The sequence below is a fragment of the Trichoplusia ni genome, chromosome 21 (assembly GCF_003590095.1).
Source record: "Trichoplusia ni isolate ovarian cell line Hi5 chromosome 21, tn1, whole genome shotgun sequence".
NCBI classification, from domain to species: Eukaryota; Metazoa; Arthropoda; class Insecta; order Lepidoptera; family Noctuidae; genus Trichoplusia; species Trichoplusia ni.
The window spans coordinates 6,130,469-6,155,450 of record NC_039498.1 but is presented as its reverse complement, the minus strand read 5'-3'; the positions used below and the strand labels follow the sequence as shown (position 1 = coordinate 6,155,450).

At 34.8% G+C, this 24,982-nt stretch overlaps 1 protein-coding gene across 1 annotated transcript in view; it reads left to right on the top strand.

Moving 5' to 3' along the window:
* Positions 1–17,673, top strand: part of LOC113504170 (glutamate decarboxylase-like) — a 32,972-nt gene extending 15,299 nt beyond the window's left edge. The window contains exons 6-14 of the mRNA XM_026886336.1: positions 5,204–5,401; positions 5,793–5,911; positions 6,330–6,470; positions 6,966–7,076; positions 7,427–7,494; positions 11,913–11,991; positions 15,570–15,719; positions 16,169–16,363; positions 16,695–17,673. Of these exons, the coding sequence (XP_026742137.1) occupies positions 5,204–5,401; positions 5,793–5,911; positions 6,330–6,470; positions 6,966–7,076; positions 7,427–7,494; positions 11,913–11,991; positions 15,570–15,719; positions 16,169–16,363; positions 16,695–16,877 (1,244 nt within the window). The 3' untranslated portion in view covers positions 16,878–17,673. The remainder of the gene's footprint in view (positions 1–5,203; positions 5,402–5,792; positions 5,912–6,329; positions 6,471–6,965; positions 7,077–7,426; positions 7,495–11,912; positions 11,992–15,569; positions 15,720–16,168; positions 16,364–16,694) is intronic.
* Positions 17,674–24,982: the final 7,309 nt, after the last annotated feature.

Genomic DNA, 24,982 nt, shown 5'->3' with positions numbered 1-24,982 from the left:
TTATACCACATTTTTTATTTACTCAAAATATGAATTGTCTCTAAATAAACATAAACTATGGTCACCCTACACCCTACCCTCTAGTATTAACATAGTTTGATGGATCATCCCGTCTGTTGTTGAATTTAAATTACAGCATTCCACTGTTATAGATTGATTTTTATAGAGTATAGAGTGTATAGTCTATGGCGTGTGGGGACGTAATCGCCGGATTTGGGTTGAGAGGGATGTTTTATAGGTTTGGCGGGATGAGTTTTAGGTAGCTGGGTTTATTGAGTAGTCATGTCGGGTATTGTGAAAGAAGTACTGCACGATTTTACGGAAATTAAGCTAAATACATGTATAGACTATAGAGGTGATTTGAAATCTAATTATTGTATTATTTAATTACGGATTTTAATAAGATCACGATATTAAAATAAGTTCATTAAAAGCTAATCCAATGAAAATAGAAATAACTTGTTTTTAAAACAAAAAAAAACATTAGGGAAATAACTAAAATAGTTAATTTCCATACTTATGTAGTAGGTTTTTTGCCATATCTAATTATGAAAAGCCTTACTTAAATAAAATCAAAGTAGGTACAAAACGTATGTATCACGAGATAAACACATACCGTAACAAATTCAGCTCACACTCTCACAGAATCACACACCACAATCAAAGCACAAATTCGAAACATAATATCTTCATTACCAACATAACATTAAATTCATACTTCATAATGAAATCACGAACAATACTCCTAATTGCGGTTCCCACCAGCACATACCAGCCCAAACTGGATTAAACCTGATACATCCGGAATATACCGGAGTGCTGGTGAATAGGAGTCACGTGCGACAAATTGTGTTAATTCGGGACTTGTCCGCTCTCGCATAGTAAGTTGTGGACGCCCTTATGAAGTGGTCGTGATTGCCTGATTGGGATATTATTTTGAGGTTATTTAGTTTTTCGTTTTTTACTGTTATTGTATGGGGCTGTTGTTTATTTGATAGTTAATTATGTACACGTAAAACGTAAAAGGGTGCTGTTAATTTCATATGAAATCTTAGGCATACACTCATATTAATTTTAATTGAAAAAATAATATGAAATTGGTATATAAACTATTTATATTGATCAATCTTTTTTTTATTCTACAGATTTTTTTTTAGTTAACTATAAAAGGGTAATAAAAGGCAGAATAATGTACTTGGGACTAGCTCAAAGACAGAAAATAAAAACACAAACACATGTTAAGTCAAGTCAACGATGAACACGAAAAATACTAATATTTATTGCACCTTAAGATCATAACAATAAGCTACATTTTCCTCCCTAATTTTCCTAACTACAGACAGACGGACTCACAACATATTCCCTATTAATACGTCAAAAGGAATTTAATATTAATCCCGCAAGCTACCGCCAGATGGGGTCTAAGTCAGGTGTTGCGTAATGCTGGTTTAATCTTAGAGGGCGCCACTGAAGGGGCTTGGGCCATGCTGCCACCCCATGCAGTAAGGGCAGGCTTGGCGAGACCAGAGGAGATTTCTTTATGAAATGTTTATTTTTTTATTCTGCAAATGGGATAATAGGTAACTCTTTTATATGTCAAATGATTTTTGATGCTAGCTGGAGTCGACATTGATTTAGTGACTACCCTCAGAAGAAACGTTTAAGTAAACTTAAGGGTCATCGCGTATTTGAAACAATGACACAAATAAAAAAACAAAACAGTTTCTTTTTTAGTAAAAAGAGCCAGGTTACACTGGCAAGAAAGAAGTTTATACTTAAGATGACCTTGCAACTGTTGTGCTTGAAGAAACAGTTCCCTATAATGTATATTCTTTTCAACCGATTTCATAAAGGTACTGTTCTAAGTTCGTCTGTATTTTGGTATGTTTATTTCCTCCGAACGTCGGACTTGTACAACCGATTTTGTTGATTGTTTTTTCATTTAACTTGAAGTACTTAGTAGTCATTTGGTCCCATAAAAATTATCAAATATTTCTCAGAAGTATTTATTTTACGTTTGCACATTTTTGTAGTCAAAACAACACTATGCCAAATACTTCTTAGCTTCGTCTAACGTGCTTAGATATTTTCCCACAAAAAATAAAGCAATACATTATCAAATTTCATATTTCAATACTACGAAAAGCTAACAACAAAATTCCGATACAAAATCCGAACTTTAAAAGGTATAAACTAGATACCTATTAACATGGGGGAGCCATCTCAAGGGACGGTTTATCACGCCTCGCAGATGCAGGGCACAGTCAACAGGGTACAGTAAACAGAATTAAAGCTGCAGGGATTATGTATTAGGGCACGTTTTAAATGTTGTATACAGATTTTTTGCCACAATCGCCATCGGTTTTGCGGCATATGTAACACTGAGATTTTAGCTTGCTAATTTGCTGACCTATGAACTAAAATCCCGTGTGACGTCATTTGCCAGTTCGTTTTTTACTAGCGAGTGATGTTACTAGCCCCCGCTAAGATTCTTCTCATCATTTTTTCTCTATTGTATTTTTAACTTCAAGCTTATGTAACTTAATTTAGTTTTAGATTCTTTCTAGCACTTATCACTTCTTTCGTGAATGCTGGTTAACCAGTAATTAGCGACTGTGTAAGTCTTAGACATAATTATCAATATGCATAAGCATTACTGTAAACAGAAGCTGTTGGTAAACCTATATAAATAAATAAATTATCTTAAGTCCTTTAATCTTCCCAACTTTTAAATGATGTGATAAATACAGAAATTAAATAAAAAAAATCTCTCGCCCCCAATATTTTATGGAAATCTGTCTGGTGGACTAAACTGATAATTAGAATTGCTCAAGTATCTCTAAACAGGCAATGAACATCATATCAATATAATAACTCAATTCTTAAAAAGACACTCCTTATCAAACCTATTTCAAAAACCTCCTTACCATTTATCTCCACCCCTCCGTCCCTAGAGGGCGCTGTTCGCAGTTATCTTTTTTTTAGGGTCCCGTGCCCAAATGGTAATACGGAGTCTATTAGAGAGACTGCGTTGTCTGTCTGTCATCAAGCTGTTGTATATTATGAACCGTGATATCAAGAAAGTAAAATTATTAAATGATGCAAAGGTCACGCGTAATTAATTTATCGGGATTGTCTGACTAGTTTCGGACCCAACTGGAGTCCCTGGTGCTGATGCAGCGAGGTCGCGAGTCGAACTTTACGAAGGAGATTAAAGACTCCGATTGGGTCTGAAACTAGTCGGGCAATCATTCAATAACGAATCATTTTCAGGATAATTGAAAAAAAATTAAGGTTATAATGTTCATGGATAACGAATTTCTGTTACCACTTAACGAACAAATACTAAAGATACAAAACAAGGATAAACAACTATTGGTACGGTCAAGAAAACAATGTTTATCTTTATCCTGTATGAACGGAACCCTCACAATCACGATTCTCATTGTAATCACACTCGAGTGGTTTCGCATTTTTACGGAACTCTTCTAGAGACACACCGAGTCGCACTTGGCCGGTTTTTTTATCTGTGTTATGTCAAAAACGAATGTGTTTCTGATAAACTAGGGGAGTGAAGAGGTCTTATCTTTTCATTTGCGGGTTTTAGAGTGTCATAAACATATTTCTGAAGGGTAGGTTGAGTTACTAAGTGTTGGTTGTAGTAAGGTTGCTTTTGATTAGATAATAGATTATAGATAATAAAAATAGTAGCTAAAATAAATTAAAACGCGGTCATGTTTGATTTGGACTTGAAAGAGGGAGAAAATAATAAACAAAGAAAAGACATATTTCCATAAAAACTTGTCACATATTATATTTATGATCGTAAGTAAAGAAAGAAAGAATAATTTATTTGTAAGAATGTAGTACAATAGGTGGTTTTAACAGTTAATAGTCTCTTACATTTTACCAAATCGTACAAATTTGAAGCATACAAGTAGCATTGCTTAACGCACAACTGACTTATCAAATATGGATTATTGGTACCGCTTAAATTCTAAAAAGCGTGTCATTAATTGCGCATATATTTCGTGGAAGAAACAAAAATTATTTAAACATGACAATACACCGTGATTTTTAGTCGTCTTACAAAAGCAGCCCAGTTCATGTATCCAATGACTAGAACACGTTCATGATAAAAAAATAGGTAAGTATTTATGAGATTTAAATAAAATTTTTGCAATTTTTATTCAATATTATGATGTAATTCGTAGTTTTTTAGAAACAGAGCTCTGTTGCGAGCGCTGTCCGAGCCTTGTAACAATGGTGAGGGGCGCGGGCGGCGGCGTTTTTATCATTTTTAAGAGTATTTTCGGATTTCTCTTGTTTAATTTTTCTTCGTACTTATTGTCTTAGTTGATGATAAAAAATAATAATCGCGCCTAGGGGTATTTTACGTCGGGTACATGAACTGGGCTCCTTTTGTAAGACGACTAAAAAACACCGTGTATATTATAATTTTAGCATCTAAATTTATTTTTAAAAGCGACGGTCTTATTCCTATTCTTTTTCTTACATTTCCAACAGAAAGTTCGACTAAGAACAGCTAATTTCGCTTTTGTTTTTGGATAAATAAGTATCAATATTGAAAACCGTATCCGGCAGTAAACCGGACGTTATCTCGGCGTGCAATGGCGCGTGGTATTACATCCGGATCGGTTGCCGACCGGACCCGAAAACCGTTCTGTTTTTGTTATCGACACTTTGATAACATAACTTGATATTCGACCCTTAATGGTTGATAAAAACATTACTGTTATGAGGTTTTTCCTTTGTTTGGTCTTTAAGTTGGAGTCCGGTTTTTAGCTAGGTATTTTACTGTGGAGTTTGTTGCGTTATTTCTTCTTCACAGCCAGAATACTTAGGAAGCTTTTTTTTTTACAATATCCAGCAAAGCTCTTTGCAGACAATTTCTCAGTTGGATTTCTTTTCAGTCGTTTTTGCTAAAAAGTTTAACTTGAACACAGCTCTTTACGTGGAAGGCTCGAAACAATGTAAATTAATATTGTCTACATACATGCCTAAAAAAACGTTTTTTTTTTCAAAAATAAAGGAAATATTGAAGTCGACAAAAATTTGTCGTGGACTTAAGGATAAGATTAAGAAAACACCACTCTCTACGCACTTTTTTGCCAGACTTAACGGTCCATTTCACTCTCACCACCAGCTCTCTACCCAAACTCAAACCCCATCTCTTCCCCAGGTCACCCCCACTTCTTCAACCAACTCTCCTGCGGTCTGGACATCATCTCGCTGGCTGGGGAGTGGCTGACCGCCGCAGCCAACACCAACATGTTCACCTACGAGATAGCACCTGTCTTCATCCTTATGGAGAATGTTGTGTTGGAGAAGATGAGGAACATGATCGGGTGGAAGACTGGGGATTCGATTCTTGCTCCAGGTAAGGTTTCTGTTAAATGATAGTTTTTCAGACGCTAAATATTGGGGTATTCAGCTAAACCTCGTTCGAAAGAAAAGTGTTTTTCAGGCATCTTCAAAACGTTAGAATTACATTTGTGACTAACTGTGTGATAAAATTTACCTTTCGGGGCTTATTATGTATACCAAAAGAGCTGGTTAACAAAATTACTAACTTACTTCCTTTTTTTTAATTTTTTTTACATATTTTTATTAATTTATTATAATATCATGAGAATAATAATTCATTACTAAATAATGCAACGGTTTACTCACGCTTATATATCGGGATTGCCCGACTAGTTTTAGACACAACCGGAGTACTCGTTACAGGTGACAACTTAGGATCGAATCTAACCCGTATTTCTCGACAGGTGGGTCGGTATCGAACCTGTACGCTTTCCTGGCGGCTCGCCACCACAAGTTCCCGCAGTACAAGGAGAAGGGACTCTCCAGCATCGGAGGACACCTCGTCATGTTCACCTCCGACCAGGTACGAGGTGACAGTATCTTTAAGTTATATAGAACACTAGCTGACCCAGCAAACGTTTTGCCATAAAAACAACTTAGTGGTAGGGAATAAAAGATGAGGATATGAAAAATAGATATCGTCCTCATATTCTTACACTTTCGCAATATGCATACAAAATTTCGTGAGAATGGGTCAAGCCGTTTCGGAGTCACCGCCGTGACACGAGGACTGTATAAATTACAAAACAAAAGATAAACAACAGATTTTTGAAGTAGGTACCATAGCCCTCATGAAGATGTCCTCTGTTTAAAACAAGAAAACATCTTCCGCATTAAGAAATTTAATACTTGTGCCTGGATGAACTCTACAGCAGCTGAAAATAACCCTTCAACTCGCCTAGCCTATACACTCTCGTGCTAACCCTCTTGTCCACCTCCAGTGCCACTACTCGGTGAAGTCCTGCGCGTCTGTATGCGGACTCGGCACTGACTACTGCATATGCGTGCCGTCTGACGAGCGCGGCCGCATGATCCCCACTGAGCTGGAGAGACTCGTGCGGTACCACAAGGATAGGGGCAATGTGAGTACTCACGAGATTATACTTCTGTTAGAGAAAGCAATTGGTGCAGGACGGCTTGCAGTTTCCATAGCCGGTGTATGCTGCATTGCTTTTATTTGCTATGCATTGCCATACACAGAACGAGAACAGGAGATGTTGCACTGCGGTTCAGGTTTAGTTGGTAAGAGTCTGATACAATGCGCTTTCTCATAAGAGGAGGTGGGTGTCTATGAGGATGTCTTTTTAATCAATTTGCCGTTTTGAGAAAAAATACTACCGCATTAAGATATTTAATCCTTGTGTCGCAAGTAGTTTCACAAACATTTAAATCACATGCAGAAAGACATCCTGACAGAAAACAAGGATTTGTGGATCAAAAATTCTTGTCCGACGCGAATCAAACCCACGACACGTCGCGCCCTTTGGTTTTGACCGTGTAATCTCAACAGTCAAGGGCAGTTCTGTGTCTTATTTTTAAATATTTACTTGTTAAAACTAAACTATACAATTCTTTAGGTACCATTCTTCGTGAACGCTACCTCCGGAACGACGGTGCTGGGAGCCTTCGACCCTCTCGAGGAGATTGCCGACATCTGCCAGAAATATGACATGTGGATGCATGTCGATGTAAGTTATAGAAACTAGATTCAGTAGTTTAAGCATAGCTGACAAAAAGCCATCCCCAGAAACACAGGGGTCGGCATGAAATCGACCTTTTTTAAGGAATTGGTGTCAATTGGCTGACGATAAAACTTGCATAACTTGTTATGAAACTTATGAGTCACTATGAAATTCTTGAGTACCTAATGATTAAGTGTACACTACTTGCAATTATATTTCTAATTTACATTTAAAAGTTTTATCTATTGAACGTCGGTTTTAGAACAGTATGTGAGTATCAGGTTTTATTTTCCACAAAGTCCATTTGTATAATCCAAGCTTGCTCATTTCGACCCTAATTGTGTTATTTTGTCCAGGCTGCCTGGGGCGGCGGCCTGTTGTTCTCCAAGAAGTACCGTCATCCCCGTCTGACTGGCGTCGAGAGGTAAGTTAGTTACATTACAATGATAGTCTAAAATTTACAGATTTTCAGAATTGATTAAAAAGTTCTAATCAATAAGCCTTGCGATTAAATCTTGTAAAAAAAATGTCTTTAGAAACTGAAATAAATGATTAATAGACATCAAAACCAAGGAAACCAACAACAACATATCCTTAATACTACCTCCCAACATAATTGATTCTCTATCCTCAAAAACAGTAGCGCAGTTCTTTATTATCGGATTAATCCGGAGCGCCATTAGCGACCATCAATCATGGCCGCTCGTCGGCGAATGACGGGAATGTAAGCCGCGCGTGAGGTACCCCCGCTCGGGTGGGTGGAGAGCGGGGGGGGGGCTGGCTAAATGCAGCAGACGCGCGCGATAGAGCGTGCGACAGGAGAGCTAGGGTTGGCAGATGAGAATAATGGAGGATGATGGTTTTATGTTAATTAAGGGACTAGATGTTAGATGGTAAAGGTATTGAATATGGATTTCAAATGTTTTTTACATGTCTTAATATATAACAACTTATACATGCTTATGTAAATATATAAACAAGAACAAAACACGACGTGTATTTTACTGAGAGCACTTTTAGACAATTGATTAGAGGATTAAAAAATGGTTTATACCGGTTAAGTAAATACGCTGAGTGGAAAAATAATGTTATCAAGCAATTTTTGAACTTAACTTAAAAAAAAAACCGTACCTGACTTTCTATAATTAATAAATCAAACGCAACTACACAAATTCTGATGTAAAAATTACAAAATTCTGCATTAATGCATTTTTATATGAAATTTTCTTCTCATTGCCAACCCTACACTCCATGTCAAGGATTACACATAACATTCGTAGCGTCTACGTCTACGTCTCGTAGCTCGTAGCCGCGTAGCAGGCGTTAGTTCACGTGTCAATCTCGTAGAGGGGCTCAATCCGCGGCTGTTACACTTGATCGCTTAGCCGACTTACAAATAAAGTGGTGTGTGTTAATACTGACAGTTTAAGGGGCGAAGGGATTAAGGGCTAAAAGAGAAAGCGGGTAATAGAAAGTAATTAATGATGGAAATTAGAAAATAAAGATTTTACTTATTTGTACTTTTAGCGTTTTTGGGAAATGTGGGAAACGTACTTATATATATTTTTTTAAGACGATTTCCAGTAATATAAAACTAAATCATTATTCTTAGGGTTCCGTTTCTAAAATTTACAAGAGGTTTTCATTAGCCTTTTTATACGGAACGTGAAAGACTTTTTAATGAAAAAAATATATAAAAGAAAAGAAAAAAAATGGTCTTTTTTATAAAAAACAAATTGCCAAAAATTAAGAAAAACTTCGGTAACAATTTAAAAACCCAGTCTTTTTATCTTAAATAAAAACACAAGTCGTATATCACTATAAAAATATAAAAAACCGCCAATTTTCCAAAATACTCGCACATTTTCAAAACATATCCCCAATCTAAAAATCCTCAATTCTCCACAAAAGGCTCTCCCCTCCTACTGCTATTAAACCTCTTTTAAGATTAATTAAAACCCCTCAGAGGTTGTAAAAAACAAAAAGTGTCGAGACACAAGTATGCACTAGAGGGCGCTCGTTCATCACAGATGTGTTTAAAGTTGCCAGCGTGGCTGACACTAACACCGAACTGTAATGAGAAGGCGAAAAATAAAAAGGTTTGAAATAGTGGCCATATTTTTTTGCTACAAATTGCAAATAGTCTTACATTTACATAGTGGGCGGTTAAGCTTCTTAGGATTATTTATTTTAGGCAGGTTACTTTGTACTAATAATATAACTACTAATTTTTAACTAATAATATAGCTATAACTACTAATTTTAAACTGTTTGATTTTCATAAAATTCAACCTAATTCGGATCGTTCTTGGTGTCACTAAATGACTCCAAAAAATTGGTTGTTTAATTGTGTCATAATAATAATTTACTTACTTGTTGACAAAAAAAAATCTCACCCGAAGAGTGTTTTTTTTAAACAAATCAAATCAAAGCTAAAATTTCAACAGCTTGTAATCCAAATACACGTCGGTGTAAACGCAACCAGCTTGTGACCCCTAAAGCTGAGAAAACAAGGGATTAAGCAAAGCGTCCCACCGAGTCCGGGGCGCCGGGGCCCACACCGGGCCCCGCGCAGGGCCCCGCGGCTGCGTCAATACGATACTGCTGTTTAACTTTATACTTAAACACTTGCATATTAACGTTAAATACGTTTTGAATTTGTTAAGGGTTTCAATGTATAATTTTGTATGTTAAATATTTATGCGGGTTCTTGATTATTTTTTGAATAGCTTGAGGAGCTCGTGGCTAAGCTATAACCGCATAAGTGAAACGATCACAAGTTAAGCTATGCTTGACGCGGTTGGTCCGTAGATGGGTGACCATCTTTGTCATAACGAGTTTCGGAACGCACGTTAAATTGTGGGTCCCGGCTGTTATTCCTACATCTTTGACAGTCGTTACAGGTAATCAGAAGCTTGAAAAGTCTGACAGCCAGTCTAACCAAGGGGTATCGTGTTGACCAGGTAACTGGGTTGAGGAGGTCAGATAGGCAGTCGCTCCTAGTAAAACACAGGTACTTAGCTGAAACCGGTTGGACTGGTAGCCGACCCCACCATAGTTGGGAAAAGGCTAGGCCAATGATGACTTGAATATTTTTTGTATTTTTGCAAGGTTTTATTTAGTTTCACCTGTCCCGTTAATACTCAATAATTTATTGCTTCCATAATGTAGTTACAAGTGGTAATTTTAGGTACAATGATCAATTATTACATTGTCTGTCTATCGGTCTATAATGAAAACTGTTGTATTTGGTCTACTTACCGGTTTCCGATTGAGCTGAAACTTTCACAGTAAACTTTCAAGTATGTAGATTACTGATATTTTTATAGCTGAAAGTCTTCCATAGTAATTGAAGACAAGCTTTTGCTAACAGTGCCAATGTGGGCTCCTATAATAGCATTCTTGCCTCGCCTTTATCGGACGAGGCTAGAATGCTTTATAGCATTATGATAATGGCCATATGATTGCGGGCAGGCCACTAATGAAATGTAAGCGTTAATTTTTAAAAATATTTTTATAAATCATCGGGGTGACATTGTCTACACAGAAAAACCCCGTAAATTAAAAGATTGCCTAAAAATGCAATATTATGATATGAAATAGAGCTAACCTAATGCTGGAGTTGGGATGAACTTCATTTGACTCCGTGAATGCACTTCAGATTGTTGTATATCGTTTGACCTCTATAGTATTAAGTTAAAAGAACTGTTTTTATTGTATTCAGTTCATCTTTAGTTGAAGAAATCTTTATTTATTTTAATCTAAAACCATTTTCTAGTCTATTGCCCACAAAGCTGACCCCTCCGACCCCTTTCTCCCCTCGCAAGTGCGAATCAATTTCCCACAAACAAATAAGGGTGAGCCGGGGTGCGTTGATTCACAATTGATTATAGAATTATGCAAATTACCCGATGTCACCCCCTGACTAATGACCTTGGTTAGTCAAAAATCAACAACAATTTTACATTCAATTTTCATATTGATGTGGTGTTGTGAAAAGGGTAGATAAGGGTTGTTTTTGTTTATTGATGAAAATTAGTTTATTTTTAATAAATAATACTTTAAAACTATTATGTTGTTAATTTAAAAAGTGTATTTTATTGGTCACTTTAATTAAAATTAAATATGGACAAATTTTCGTAGCCATAAAGTAGGTGTCTCGTAGCCATTGTCGTAGCATGTTCGTAGCACGCGTAGCAAGTCCTACGTAACGTAGCATATCAATCCCTTGAAGCTTCAAATAGGATGTCTACGAAACTATTAAAAAAATCACAAAAAGTTATCGAGACCGTATTGCTCTTGGAATTAGGTATCATAGCTGTCCATGATTACGCAAAGTCACTATTTCTACTATTACTAATATTATAAAATGTGAATGAAAGTTTGTTTGTTACACTTTCACGCTAAAAATACTTAACCGATCATCATGAAACTTTGCACACATGTTCTTGGCGGGATTAGAAGTAATATATGCGGTTTCAATGAACTTAGAAAAATAGGTTTCTTTAAAGCGATATCCCGCGCGGGCGGAGCCGCGGGCTACCGCTAGTTTACCTAATATTTTTCCCGCGTTTTTATACACTCACTTTCATGTCTGTTTGTCGTTCCGTTTGGATTTTTGTAACTCAAATTGGGGCACTTCCCGATAAGCTAGCAGGCTGAAATTTTCAGGGTAGCTTCAAACCCGATGACAATGCAATTTACAACTATAAAAACGGCTGAATAAAAATAGTAGGCTAAATATTTTGATAAAATTTGAATGGACATTTAAAAACGTGGGGATAATTTTTTTTTAATCTGTTTTATTGACTCGTATGACTATTTTGACTTGTTGTTCCACAGGGCCGACTCCGTGACGTGGAACCCTCACAAGCTGATGGGCACCCTGCTGCAGTGCTCCACCGTGCACTTCAAATATGAGGTCAGTATATAAAACATACTCGTATTAATACCAAGCAAAGAACAGTTTAAGAAATTCATCTCAAAAACATTTTTTATTTATTTATTTATCAGATTTCTGAAGTGAAACTTCTTTATCGGCGTTGAAAAAAAAATACCGTCACGTGACACCTTTTTAAGCGACTTCAAAAAAGGAAAGGGTTCTCAGTTCGATTGTTTATGTATGTATGTTTGTCCGCGATTATCTTGCGTTTGGCTGAAGCGATTTGGATGCGGTTTTTAGAAAAGTATTTGTTATTTTATCTTACTATTCTAGTAAAAAGTATGAATATAAACAGAGCCCGTGCCTCGCAAGGGGTCGAGGCGCCATCTTTATTTTTTTGTAAGGAGGTTGTCAATTGTTTTTCGGCGTCAGATTTTTTTTTATATCACTCAATGTAAACTGCCTGCTCGCTTTATTCCTAAAATAGAATTAATATTGGAGTCATAACGCCGCTAAGTTCGGTCATTACTTGCAGACGCGAGGAGTGCGCTTAACGATCTATTTTTATTACTGTTTTGGGTGTAGTATAAAAATAAAGTATATAAGCAAGGAGGGTTTAATATAAAACCTAGAGTTGCGTCGAGTAATCCTATTGCCTCCGATATTAAGCAATTAAATTCTTGTGTCGCGGGGGCTTCCACGAACATTCAAGTCACATGCACAGAGTCACCCAGACACAGGACAAGCATTCGTGGATCACATAAACGCTTGTCCTACGTGGGAATCGAATCCGCGACACGTCAAGCTCAGTGGGTTTGGCGTGGCCCAATCGTTGTCGAGACGCGTTTCATACAATTACGGATTTTTTTTTTCTAATGAATATTATCACTCATCAAATTTGATATAGAAGGATACACAGCAGAGCCTCAGTATTAGGGATCCGTATTCAGCGTTTGAGTGAGAATCCCTAAAAAAACACTTTATTCCAAAGTAAGCAGTTTAAGCATGAAATTTATAAACCATTACCCTCTTTTTTGCCAGTCGGGTAAAAAACAATAATTTGTATGCGAATGCTGTAAGCATGAAATTCCATTTTTATCAACCGTGAAAAGTAAACAGATTAGATTAAATAGAAGCTACTCGTAACATATAACTGGATTCCTTCACATTTATACCTTTTAATACAATCTCGACTTTATCTCTGAAACATAGAGTCCATAATGACATAACACTATAGAAACATTCTTTACAAAATATTTGTTTCATCGTGCAAGGGAATTTGAGATTTAAGACAGGAAAAATTAAGGTCGTATTTTCATTGTAGCTGGAGTTAGGGATGAACTAAATTGGTAGCATATGTTCGCAAGTGTTGCGAAGAGGAATTTAATTAAATGTCGACGTCCCTAACGGTTTGTTATAGTGTTGTAACAGTGGTTATATCGATATCATATTGTAAAGGGTGGGCGAATATTAATGCTTTCTACAGCAAGCCCGCGGTCGGTGTATGAAGGATTGCAACGCATCGCACGCAAAACGCGGATGACGTAGCACGGCGGTTCAGGTTTAGTCAGTAAAAGTCTGACACTACCCATTTCCTCCCCCGAGGGAGTGGGTGTCCATGAGGATTCCGCCGCCTAAACAAAAAAAAAAAAGGTGGTAGGAGCCGGTGAAGCAATACGACAAATTTAGGAGACCTCAAGGTCTAGAGTCTCCAGCCTCCTGTGATACGCATCCTAAATACTGTGTCGTTAAGCCAAAATTACACCTGCCACAATATTTTTGTAGATAGGCGTTTTGAAAAAGCAATTCACCTTAAAACAACTGGTTTTTATTTAATTTGCATTTTTGTAATGGAATTTGTAGCATTCACAGACATTATTCATTAAATGTTATGAATTGGATCCTAGAAATATTTTTTATTTTTTTATTTACTGATAACTTTACGAAAGAGAAAAACATCGAAACGATTTAATCGACTAAAGTTGATCGACATCTACACTATCCCATCCCTACCAAGTGTAGGCGGGGTCCACAAGAATATATCATGAAGCATATTGTGGTGACGTCAAACACTCGCTCCGTGACAAATTTCTTGTGCTTATTGCATCGCATTAAGGTTGTAAATCGCTTGGCAGATTCAGTAATATTGGAGTCGTTTTTTCTTTCAACTTTATTGAAACAAAAATATTGAGTTTTGGATTAAACCGGATTAAAGAAACGCAAATATAAAGAAATACATTACTATGTTGTATTGGTTTATCGGATTCTTAGAAAATAAATCGAAACTTTTTCCGCTATTTTAGCGTCTTTGAAAACGGTGGAGATTCTTATCAAAATCGTATCTCTCCGTTCTTTAAAAATAATAATGAACCGTTATCCCGACATCGACTTTATTTTCTGTAAAGACAGTTTTTCAATTATTAATAACGAAACGATGACCAACAATTTTCTGTTCAAGTATGAAAACGTATTTTATAAACAACCCTTCTTAAACCCACAATATATTGTAACTGGGGTTGTCTCTGACAATATGCTTAGCATATAAATCAGGGACAAACATCTGTGCGCGACAGATAAGCATTTACATAACGCTGTGTAAACTCTATGGTCTGAGTCGGTACAGATTTGAAAATGAAATACGGTTTTGTATTTTAAAGCGGTGTCTGTTATTTGACGATCTTTATCTTATTTTGAAAGTCTAATTTTGTTAATTAATATTGTATTTATGCCTAAAGGGAATAGAACGTTATGTATAAAAATTATTATGTCTGTTTTTATTTTGTTGAGTATATGGCGCTATATTTCTTAAGAGGATTTTGACGTCATACGACTCTTGAAATCGAATGAGTTAAGTATTGTAACTAATGAGAGAAAACTTAAAAATTTAAAACAATACTTATAATAGGATTTCTTTAGAAACACGTAGTAGTTTCGTAGATTATTAAAAACTGTAACACATTTGAAAACGCGATTTTGCATACAAGCATCTATTAGATAGACAAAGGGTTGATTTTATTTACATACTTTAATTCTTTCGAGAATTATTCTTAACTAGCTTTTGCCCGCGACTTCGTCCCCGTGGGTAGAAGATATAAGTTACGATTTATACCTGCCCTGATTTTTTCACATTTTCCATTGTATCTTCGCTCCTATTAGTCGCAGCGTGATGGTTTATAGCCTAAAGCCTTCCTCGATGCATGGTCTATTCAACACAAAAAACAAACAAACAAACTCTTCAGCTTTATATATTAGTATAGATAATCCACCTATAATCGTTTTTTACCTTTTAATTACAATAATAATAGCAGTCTATATACTACTACTAGGCAGGTTTTAGCAGTGACCACCACGCTAGCTTATTGCTGGAATCCAATATTTTGGATCCAGGTTTTCTCGCGATCATCTTTTACCAGTTATCAGAAGTGTCGTAGAATAATTTAACCACATTGGGTGTTTGCCTACATTGGGATCGAACATGCACTTCGTGTCCACTACCAATTTAATTTGAGTGTCTCTGTAACTTGAATATTTGTGAACCCTCTGCGAAATTCCTTAGAGTCGTTTTTTTAACTACTTCTTTACTCATATCATTACTAACGACCAATTTGTTTGTCCAGGGTATCCTCCTAAACTGCAACGCCATGTCTGCTGAATACCTCTTCATGACTGACAAGATCTACGACCCCAAGTACGACACCGGAGACAAGGTCATCCAGTGTGGACGTCATAACGATATCTTCAAACTGTGGCTGCAATGGCGTGGCAAGGTAAGATATGAAATAAGTGGAGTTTATTGGAGATTGACAAATAAACATGTTGATTTTCGTTTGAATTGAACATTTGATTTCAGTGAGTAGATATTGTTTGTGAAATCTATTACATGTCAGATCTTTAATAAATATTATAGCTAAATTACAACCAGATACAGAACAAATGATCGTGCTCATATCAGACAAATATTTGTCTTGAATTGGAATATTAATTCATAACTTTCACATAATGCCATCTAGTACACACTTATACATTTCTAAACACCTACATAATATAGTTAAAATACTTCAAAACAACTCAAACAAAACACTTGACCTGGAAATCGAACCCACGAACTTCCAGTATAACAGTCACTACCACTAACCACTAAACCAAAAGAACAGGCAACACACAAAACATAGTTTCCCTTTCTATAGTATTTTTCATAACATACTCCATCACTCAGGGTACTTCTGGCTTCGAGCGTCACATGGACCGCCTGATGGAGTTGTCAGAGTACATGGTGCGTCGTATCAAGGAACAGCCGGACCGCTTCCACCTGATCCTTGAGCCTGAGATGGTGAACGTGTCCTTCTGGTACCTGCCGCGTCAGCTGAGGGGAGTCCCGCATGATGCCAACAAAGAGATCAAGCTTGGCAAGGTATGGGATTTGAGCGTTAAGGTTTTTTAAAAGAATTGAGGAGTGTGTATTGTTATTTATATTTGATGAAGTATTTAACTTACGCTGGCTAACATTTAAGAACGGCACTTAATAAGTAAATTATAAATATGTAAGTAGCATGTGAGAGTGAATTACATTAATTTCTAATTAACCGCGATAATTAACAGGAGAGCTTTCAATGCATTTCAAAAGGATACTTTAATTAAAGCATACTAAATACCTTAATAATTGCGAAAAATAAATCCGCAAGTGCAGCATTAACTTCCCGCCTAACAGCGCCATCTAGTATCTAATAGCGTAACTATTTCAGGTGTGCGCCAAACTCAAGGGCAAGATGATGCAAGCCGGCACCCTGATGGTGGGCTACCAGCCTGACGACCGCCGCCCCAACTTCTTCCGCAGCATTATATCCTCAGCCGCCGTTACCGAGAAGGATGTCGACTTCCTTCTCTCCGAAATGGACCGCCTTGGCCACGACATCATTGTGGAGTAAATTACAAAAAAAATGATTTAACGGTGAAGAATTTTCTTGTTAATCTTATGACAACTTTTTGCCGATAATCTATGAAATTATCATGGATATGGCTATGACTGTCCAGTTAATAAATCTGTCGAATAATACAAAAACTACAGAGTTGGTTTCACTGTTGTAAGGTTTCTTCGCCGTTATCGATCGATGTATTTAAAATATTACGTTATATACATGTACCGAATGTTCTAGTAAATCATTTAAATAGATGTAAACTGCTGTAAAAAACGCATAGAGAATTAGGTGCGCGTGGGGAGGATAGAATATTCACTCATTATTCACTAGACTAAATGCTTCACTACCGCCATCTATTAGCGAGTAGCGAAATTGAAATGTTGAAGTTCAGTATTTACGTTGTACTTGGGAACTATGAGTATTGATTTTTGAATGAATTTTTACATTAGCCGAATGTGTCTTGGTCATTCGATTAAGTATATTAATATTATTAGCGAAATATAGTCATTTTAGGAATTATTTCAAAACAACTGATTTTATTAGCGCAATTTTGACATCTCATCTTGAATCTTGATAGATGTCAAAATATTAGTATTTTTAGTAAAAAAGAAACAACGACACTAGTTATTTTGTAAAAAAAACTCATAAAAATAATAGTCAAATATTCAATCAGCCCCGCTTTTTCTCGAATTGTCTTGATGTGTTTGAACATAACCGAATAAATAATCTTTTAGAATTATCTGGTTAAAGTAGTGACTTCGTTCCAAAATATATTGAATGTTTATACCTTCCTCTAAATGGTCCACTGTTTTCTCAAAACGTAAAATATATAACTATATCTATATGTATATTATAAAAAGAATTATAAACCGTCTCTTCATGATATATAAATATATTAATATTTATCGAATGTTGTGCATTCTATTTATAAATTTAAATATATATCATTAAAAAATATATTGACAATGAAAATATATTTTCAGATAGGCCTAAGTAAGTGTTATTCGAAGCTCAATTTGTCTGTTTGTCTGTGCGTACTAAATGTCTTTTATTTATGTGATCGTGCAAAATTTTGAGCTAAATGTTTCTGTGTGTGTGTGAATGTGTGTTTGTGTGCGAGAAATGTATGTGTTGGTTATACGTTTAGTAATAAGAATAAATGTCTATTTATGTATAAAATATATTAAACTAGATATAAATCTATTTTTTCTTTATATTATAACTTATTTTTATTAATATCTTAGAGGAATAGCCATGTTATATTTAATGTGCAACGGATTTGTTTTCCAAAATTTATTAAAAAGTTGATTTATTCTCAAGCTTTTATTGAACTGTGTTTTTTTAAGTTGTTAGCATAGGTTTAGGAATTGACGCGTTCTTTGTTTATAGTGAACGATATAAGAATATATATCTATTATATTTTATTAACATATATCATTGTTCAAGAAAATATTTCTTCATAAAAAATATATATGAATATATAGAAATGTTTGGCTTTATAAATGATGTATATCGTTCACTTTATATTAAGTGTAAGTTAGATTTAAGATAATATATATGTATTAAATCAAAATCACGTTATATACAGGACATATCTCCCATTTTGCCAATTAAAGAGTATTGTTAAATTTTTATATGTTGTGGAGCGCAGTGTAGTTACAGCTTTTCGGTGCTTATTAAAATAAAAATATTTATTTATATATATTATATATTGCCGTAGGCACGTCTTGGAGACATTTTAATTTTAAAATTGTGGTCATACAGAACCATCTAGTGTCGAGTAGATTTGAACTAAAGTTTGAAAACATTGACAGTAGATGGCGCTGTTAAAATAGTTGTAAGCGAATGATTTCATGTGTATGGTTGCAATAATTAATTATTCACATAACACATTCTCTCAGTGTTAGATCTGTTTCGGTGTTTAGATTTTAAGATAGGATTATAAATAAGTAAATAATATATGTATTTGAGTTGAGTCTGTCAATTTGTTAATTCTGTCTGTAATTTATTATAAAAATAAATTCTATGTATTCTTACGTTCTTTCACAATCTTGGCACATTTATTATAATTATATTTACTACATAACTTATTTATATTATTTTCTAGACTAAGGTTAGATATAAGATAAGGATGTACATATATGAGAAAACAAAGTGGCGATGACAATAGAAACTGTAGAATAGGGAAGGGATGAAAAATCTCTTAATATTAATGCGAGGGTGGGTTAAAGATGTTAGCATAGATCGATGTTTGTGAGTGTCTTAGTAAATTAAACTTATTTTACTAGAAACATTATTTTTCCTAGAATTTAATAGCAGAAAACCTAAGTTATTTTAATTTCAAAATCGAAAAGAAACTGTCTGTCAAATTATAAAGAACTAAGTGTAAATATGTAGTGCGTGAATCTTAGAATAAAACGAAATTGCAAACAACCCTTAGATATTGATTCCACTACTAGACAACAGATGGCAGTGCGCTAGCAAAGTAGGTTAGTTCACTTTTAGCTGTGTGTAACAACAATCGCAGTGCTTCCAATTAATGTAACTAATAAATAAATACTCAGTGTTTAAAATTAAGGAAAATATATTTTCAATGTCAACATAATATAAAATATAATTTCGTTGTCTTCCAAAATGGTCTTCCATAAATATATATTTTGAGTTGTATACTATATATTTATGTATAATATAAACTAGTGTTTCGAAAATTTTAGTGTTTAGAAGCAATATACTGTTCACTTTTTGATCACTTATAATGTGATACAAAATTAGTAAAACTATCCTATTATTGTTGCTATATGTAAAAATCTGTATAACCAAATAAATGGTATTGTTGTTAGTTTGTTGTTGTTTTACTTACATTTCTTATGAACATTTTATGACAAAGGTGAAGAAGAACATTATCACACCTTTGTTTTTCGGATGGGAAATTATAAAGGACTCCATTCACTTTCAGTTGAGCGGAAGGAAGTGTTAGACTTTTCCTTACTTTGCCCTTTCGGACAATCCCGCGGGTTTGGTAGCAGCTATAATTGGCTCTATAGAATATAAATACAAGACATGTGTCTTTGGGGCGCGCACGGAACACTAACTTGTATTTATGAACATATAAATTGTGCCTTACTTATTGATCTTTGGGAGAAATTATTCCACTTTTTCAAAAACAAGCAGCAACACTCCTTATCGAAATGAAAACTATTTCCCCCTTTGATTTTAAATTGAGAAAATAGTCAACAAACACTCTTGCCATTAGGCAGAGTGCACTAGACTAATTGAAATAGACAGAGCCCAGGGATAGATTTTGCTATTTACAATGGCCGATGAATGAATGGCAATTGGATTAAAATCTGAAATTATTCCCATTCTCTTAAGAATTTTGCCAACACAATAATAGGAAGTTAATTGTTTTGACCTTGTGTGTACCGTTCCGTACTGAATTTCAAGTTATTGTGTAGGAAAAGTGCTAAGTATAATCGAAATGTAATTGTCATTCATTAATCGGCTATTGTAAATAGCAGAATTGTTCTGTTACGCTGTCACGTCTAAACCACTGAACTGATTTTAATGAAATTGGTACAGAAATACCTTGAGAAAGAACACACTTTAGTTTTTACCCCGGACTTTTGAAGAGTTCTCTTGGAAACGCGATATAACCGAGCTCGACGCGGGCGAAAAGCTGGTTTTAAATAAATATGTACCTATATCTGAAATATATAAATACATTTATTATTTGTCTAGTACTCATAGTACCAAGCTTAGCAGACGTCGATCCAATTGTTGAATCTGTAGGCCCCACCTTGTTTATACTTGTTACAATAAAATTAGATTTTGTCACTGGGCCAGTAAGCGATGCCACTCTCTTTTTTTTATGTATTTTTTTGTAACAGCTACCATGCCTGCCATAAACACAAATCCAATTTATTTCGACTATGACTGCATAAGATGCAGCCTGGTAACAAACTGACGATCAAGCAGCGGAGTCTGCTCATCCGTGGCTATGATGCTAAGGACTAGAGGGATGAGAATAGACAAACTTGTCCAGCAGTGGGTTATTCAAGGCTGATGTTGATGAAACAAAACCAAATAGATTTTTAATAAGTTTTATTGGAAACAAAATAATAATTATGCTATATATTGCACGTGACTCGCAAGTCTAGATCCACACTTTGAGCAAAACCCACTTTCACTTACTTATGTACCCGACAAGTTGCAGCGACTTTTAATCGCAAAGTCGACAGTGGCGCCTGTTCTTTTACACACAGTAGAAGTAACACTATTGCTGTCATTCTCACATATAGTAAATTAAACAAGATTGGTAGACCAGTTTGAACTACCTTCATATTTTCGTTAATGAATACAGACTCGTGTCTTATTGAGGCAAGAATTACTTTCATATTTTACATTTTTATATTAGTCCTCATAGATAACAAAGCAGATAGATAACAATTCAGTCATTTTGTATGGCAATGACATTTCTATAAGTCACATGACTTTGACATGTCACTCCCATACATTTGATCATCAAACAGCTTGACTGGTAGAAATGTTACTTCTAACGGACTTTATTACCGAAAAACTTAACTTTATAATAAATTCGTGAATAAAAGAATAAGCGCCACTGTTTCACATATTTAGTTCAGATAGAAACGGATTTAAAAAATTACTGCGGATAAGAAACTTCATAGGGAATATTCGACAGAACGTCGTTAAGATAAAATCTACACACTAATAGTCGATTCATTCGACTAATTAGAACCTGTATATTCACGACAAAGTTTCGTATTAGTTTAGTCTTATAACTCGTTACTAGTCAATCTTAGGGCTTTCGTACATGACGCGACAAAAATCTCCGATATTTAACGACGGACATACAAGCATAGAGTTTTGTATCACTCGCAGCGGAGATTAAAGTTGACGGTTATCGGATACTCGCGTTGCCTCATGTACTCAGCGCCTTAGCTTAATCATATCATCATTGCAACTCGAAATCTTACTTCAGATAACTTTATTTATTAAAAATAGTCATATATCCGAGCGATTACAATGACAATATGACAGCACAATTTAATTTCCCTTAAGAAAACATTTCTAAATACTACAATGGTTGAAATGATATTCGAGTAAACAGTTATAAGAAATGTTTCAAAGCATCGCTGACAGAGTTGAATTGTTATCAAATTTGTATGTATTTTTGTGAGTTATTGTAAAATTATGTTTTTAACCTGCCACCACGTCTTATAGACTATCACGTGTGGAATAGAGACGCTTGACCATGCTATGTAGCGCGCTGTTTCACTTCTTCAACCGCGAAAAGACAACTTTAAGGTCTGGTAGCAGGTAGAAACATTGTTCAACCATAACGATGTTTATAAACATTCAACGAATATTCAAAGTTTACAAATATACGTATAAACCCGAATACAATTTAACAAATAATACAAAATTCATTCAAAAAGACAAAAATTCAATCTCTATAGAAAAATGTATCCGCAAATTATTATTCAGTAAAAAACATAACAAAATTAATATGACAATAGTTTGCGACACGTTTTCTTTTGACCAGACAAATTACATTTCTAGGGAGTGAACGATGACTAATGTATCTCAAATGTATGGATTATGACACTTGGAAGTCTGCACAGTTTAAACAGAACACTTTTAGTGAAATTCGTAAAAGGCCTATTTATGCCCATAGTGACTAAGTTTGGTTGTTAAATCAGTTAAGACTATTTCACATCTGCTGAATGGCGAATGCAAACCGGGCAAAGATAAGCACTCAAGGGGTAGTTTAAGGACAAGACGACTTCGCTACAGGAAGCATAATAATCAGCGAATTTCTTCATCAATTTAAATAGATCATACATGGACACTGGGTGGAATATTATAGTCAATTTTCGCCAAGATTTTGTTACGTTTCTTTATTCCGTTTTTCCATACATTTGAGATATTAAATCAGCGTTGATACTTAGAAACGTGACTTGCCTAAGATTGTTGTAATAAGATGCTTTCAATTATAAAAAAAGTGAGAATTTCCTCTTTGGGGTTTTGTAAACAAAAATAAATTTCAACGTACATTGTGGTCCCTTGCATTGGGAACTTGTACCACAGATTACTGTAGGTACCATATTTGCGGATTTTTTAATGATTATACATATTAAAAGGCAATTTTTTTAATGTTTTGATTTTAAAAGCAGTTCATCTTTATCTAATCGTACATATAAAATAAATGCAATTTTATGTAGGCTGTAATTTGCAATTGAATTCAATTTCTTTTTTAAAAGGAATGTTTGTTATTTAAAAAAAATGTTTACAATTTATTATGCTGCAAGCCAATCAAATTGAAAAATAAAACGTACAGTAAAACCTGTATAAACATTTAAATTGGTCCACGCTCTTAATGAAATGCCATCAATTACCAACAATTTTTTCAGTTAAATAACCCTTGACCCGTTTCTGAAGGCCTTTGAGTGTGAGCGAGAGATCCAATAAAAACACTTTCGATTTTCGATTCGAAAACTTTATAATGGCTTTACTAACAGTTGGCATTTAATAAAAAAAGTTAATATGTTACAATCGTTAATAAATCCGCAAAATCCATTCAAATAACACTCAAATCAAAACGATTTACAACTAAACCGTATAACATGATTTCATCAACAAAAAAAATGCAATATTATCAAAAAAGGCATGATACACAATTTGTAACGAAAATACTCGGTCAAATTAATGACTCCAGCATGGAAATGAACAAGTTTTTTTAGATAAACATAATATGTTGGAAAATACTTTGATTTTCTGACATACAAGCTCATGATTAAGGACTTCAGTTGAGTTTGAAACTAGGTCGGGCGAACCCGAAACATATGCGTGAGCAAAACCTTTATATCATGAAAAAAATCAAATAAAACTGGTTTTAATATACAAAATGATGATCAGTATATCAAAATTTCTATAGTAGGACCAAGATTTCTTTTAAAACCAATCCCAGTTTATTACAAGTGACAATTCTTGAATCGTGAACGTCAATAGGAAGCTCTTGAATGTACAAAGATGAGAGGATCAAGTCACGTGATGTATATGATGTAATTTCTTGACATTTTAGCTGTATCTTTTAACGTTAACGATTATAGAAACATGACTTAGATAGAAGGGCAGGGAGTCAGATATAGAATGACAGCCAAATCGAGCTCAAAGACATATTGTAAGTTACAATTATTGAAGTAAATCTTCGAGAAAATCTTGCTCAGTTCCACGGAAAAAGTAATTTAAAAGAAAACCGTGTATTTTCGTTATATTTTGTATAACAATACATCTAATATAAAGAGAATCTACCACGCCCCGTAACATTGTTTTGGGCAAGACGACCAACTGGCTCACATTATTTCAATTCAATTCATTGTCTGTTTGCTTCTATTCGATAATTGTGATGTTTCGTACGTATTTTGAGTAGGCGTATTCAAGAACGGTTACAACGACAAGTGGCGTTTTAAAATGACAACTTTTTCGTATATAAGACTCGGCAAAGACATCTTGATAAGTAAGGATGCTTTACTGTGCGTTGTTTTTGCATAGGAGGAGGACCTTGTGTCGAAATTTCAAATTTCATAGCTGTTTTTCTTATTAACGGCTTTGCAAATGTACCAATGGTTAATTGCACTTGGTCTATGCGTAAGTATGGTAACAAAACAGACAAATAATCTGGCAAGAATGTAAGTTCTTGTGGTCGGTATCACCCAAAACAATTAAAAACCATAGTTGCCTATGAATTAAAAACTTATTATACTTGAAGTTATTTAGTTTTGACTGTACAGTCTGAGGCGGACCTTAGTCATTCAATTTTATTGCACAATTAATATTGTGCAATTATGGACCTTATGGAGTTAATACTGAAGTCGTTTTTCTCTTATTTTTTTGTTGCACAATAATTGCGCAATAAAATTGAACTTCTTAAAGCCGCCTAATTTACTTTCTTTAATCTTTTCAAGTTACAGGGATATAATCCCGAAAATAATTATATGAAGGTTAATGCGATGTAAATTAAGACTTGTTTAAATGAAATAGAGCATATATTCCTTTGCTTTTTATAATCGAATGGATTTTTATCCATAATCAGT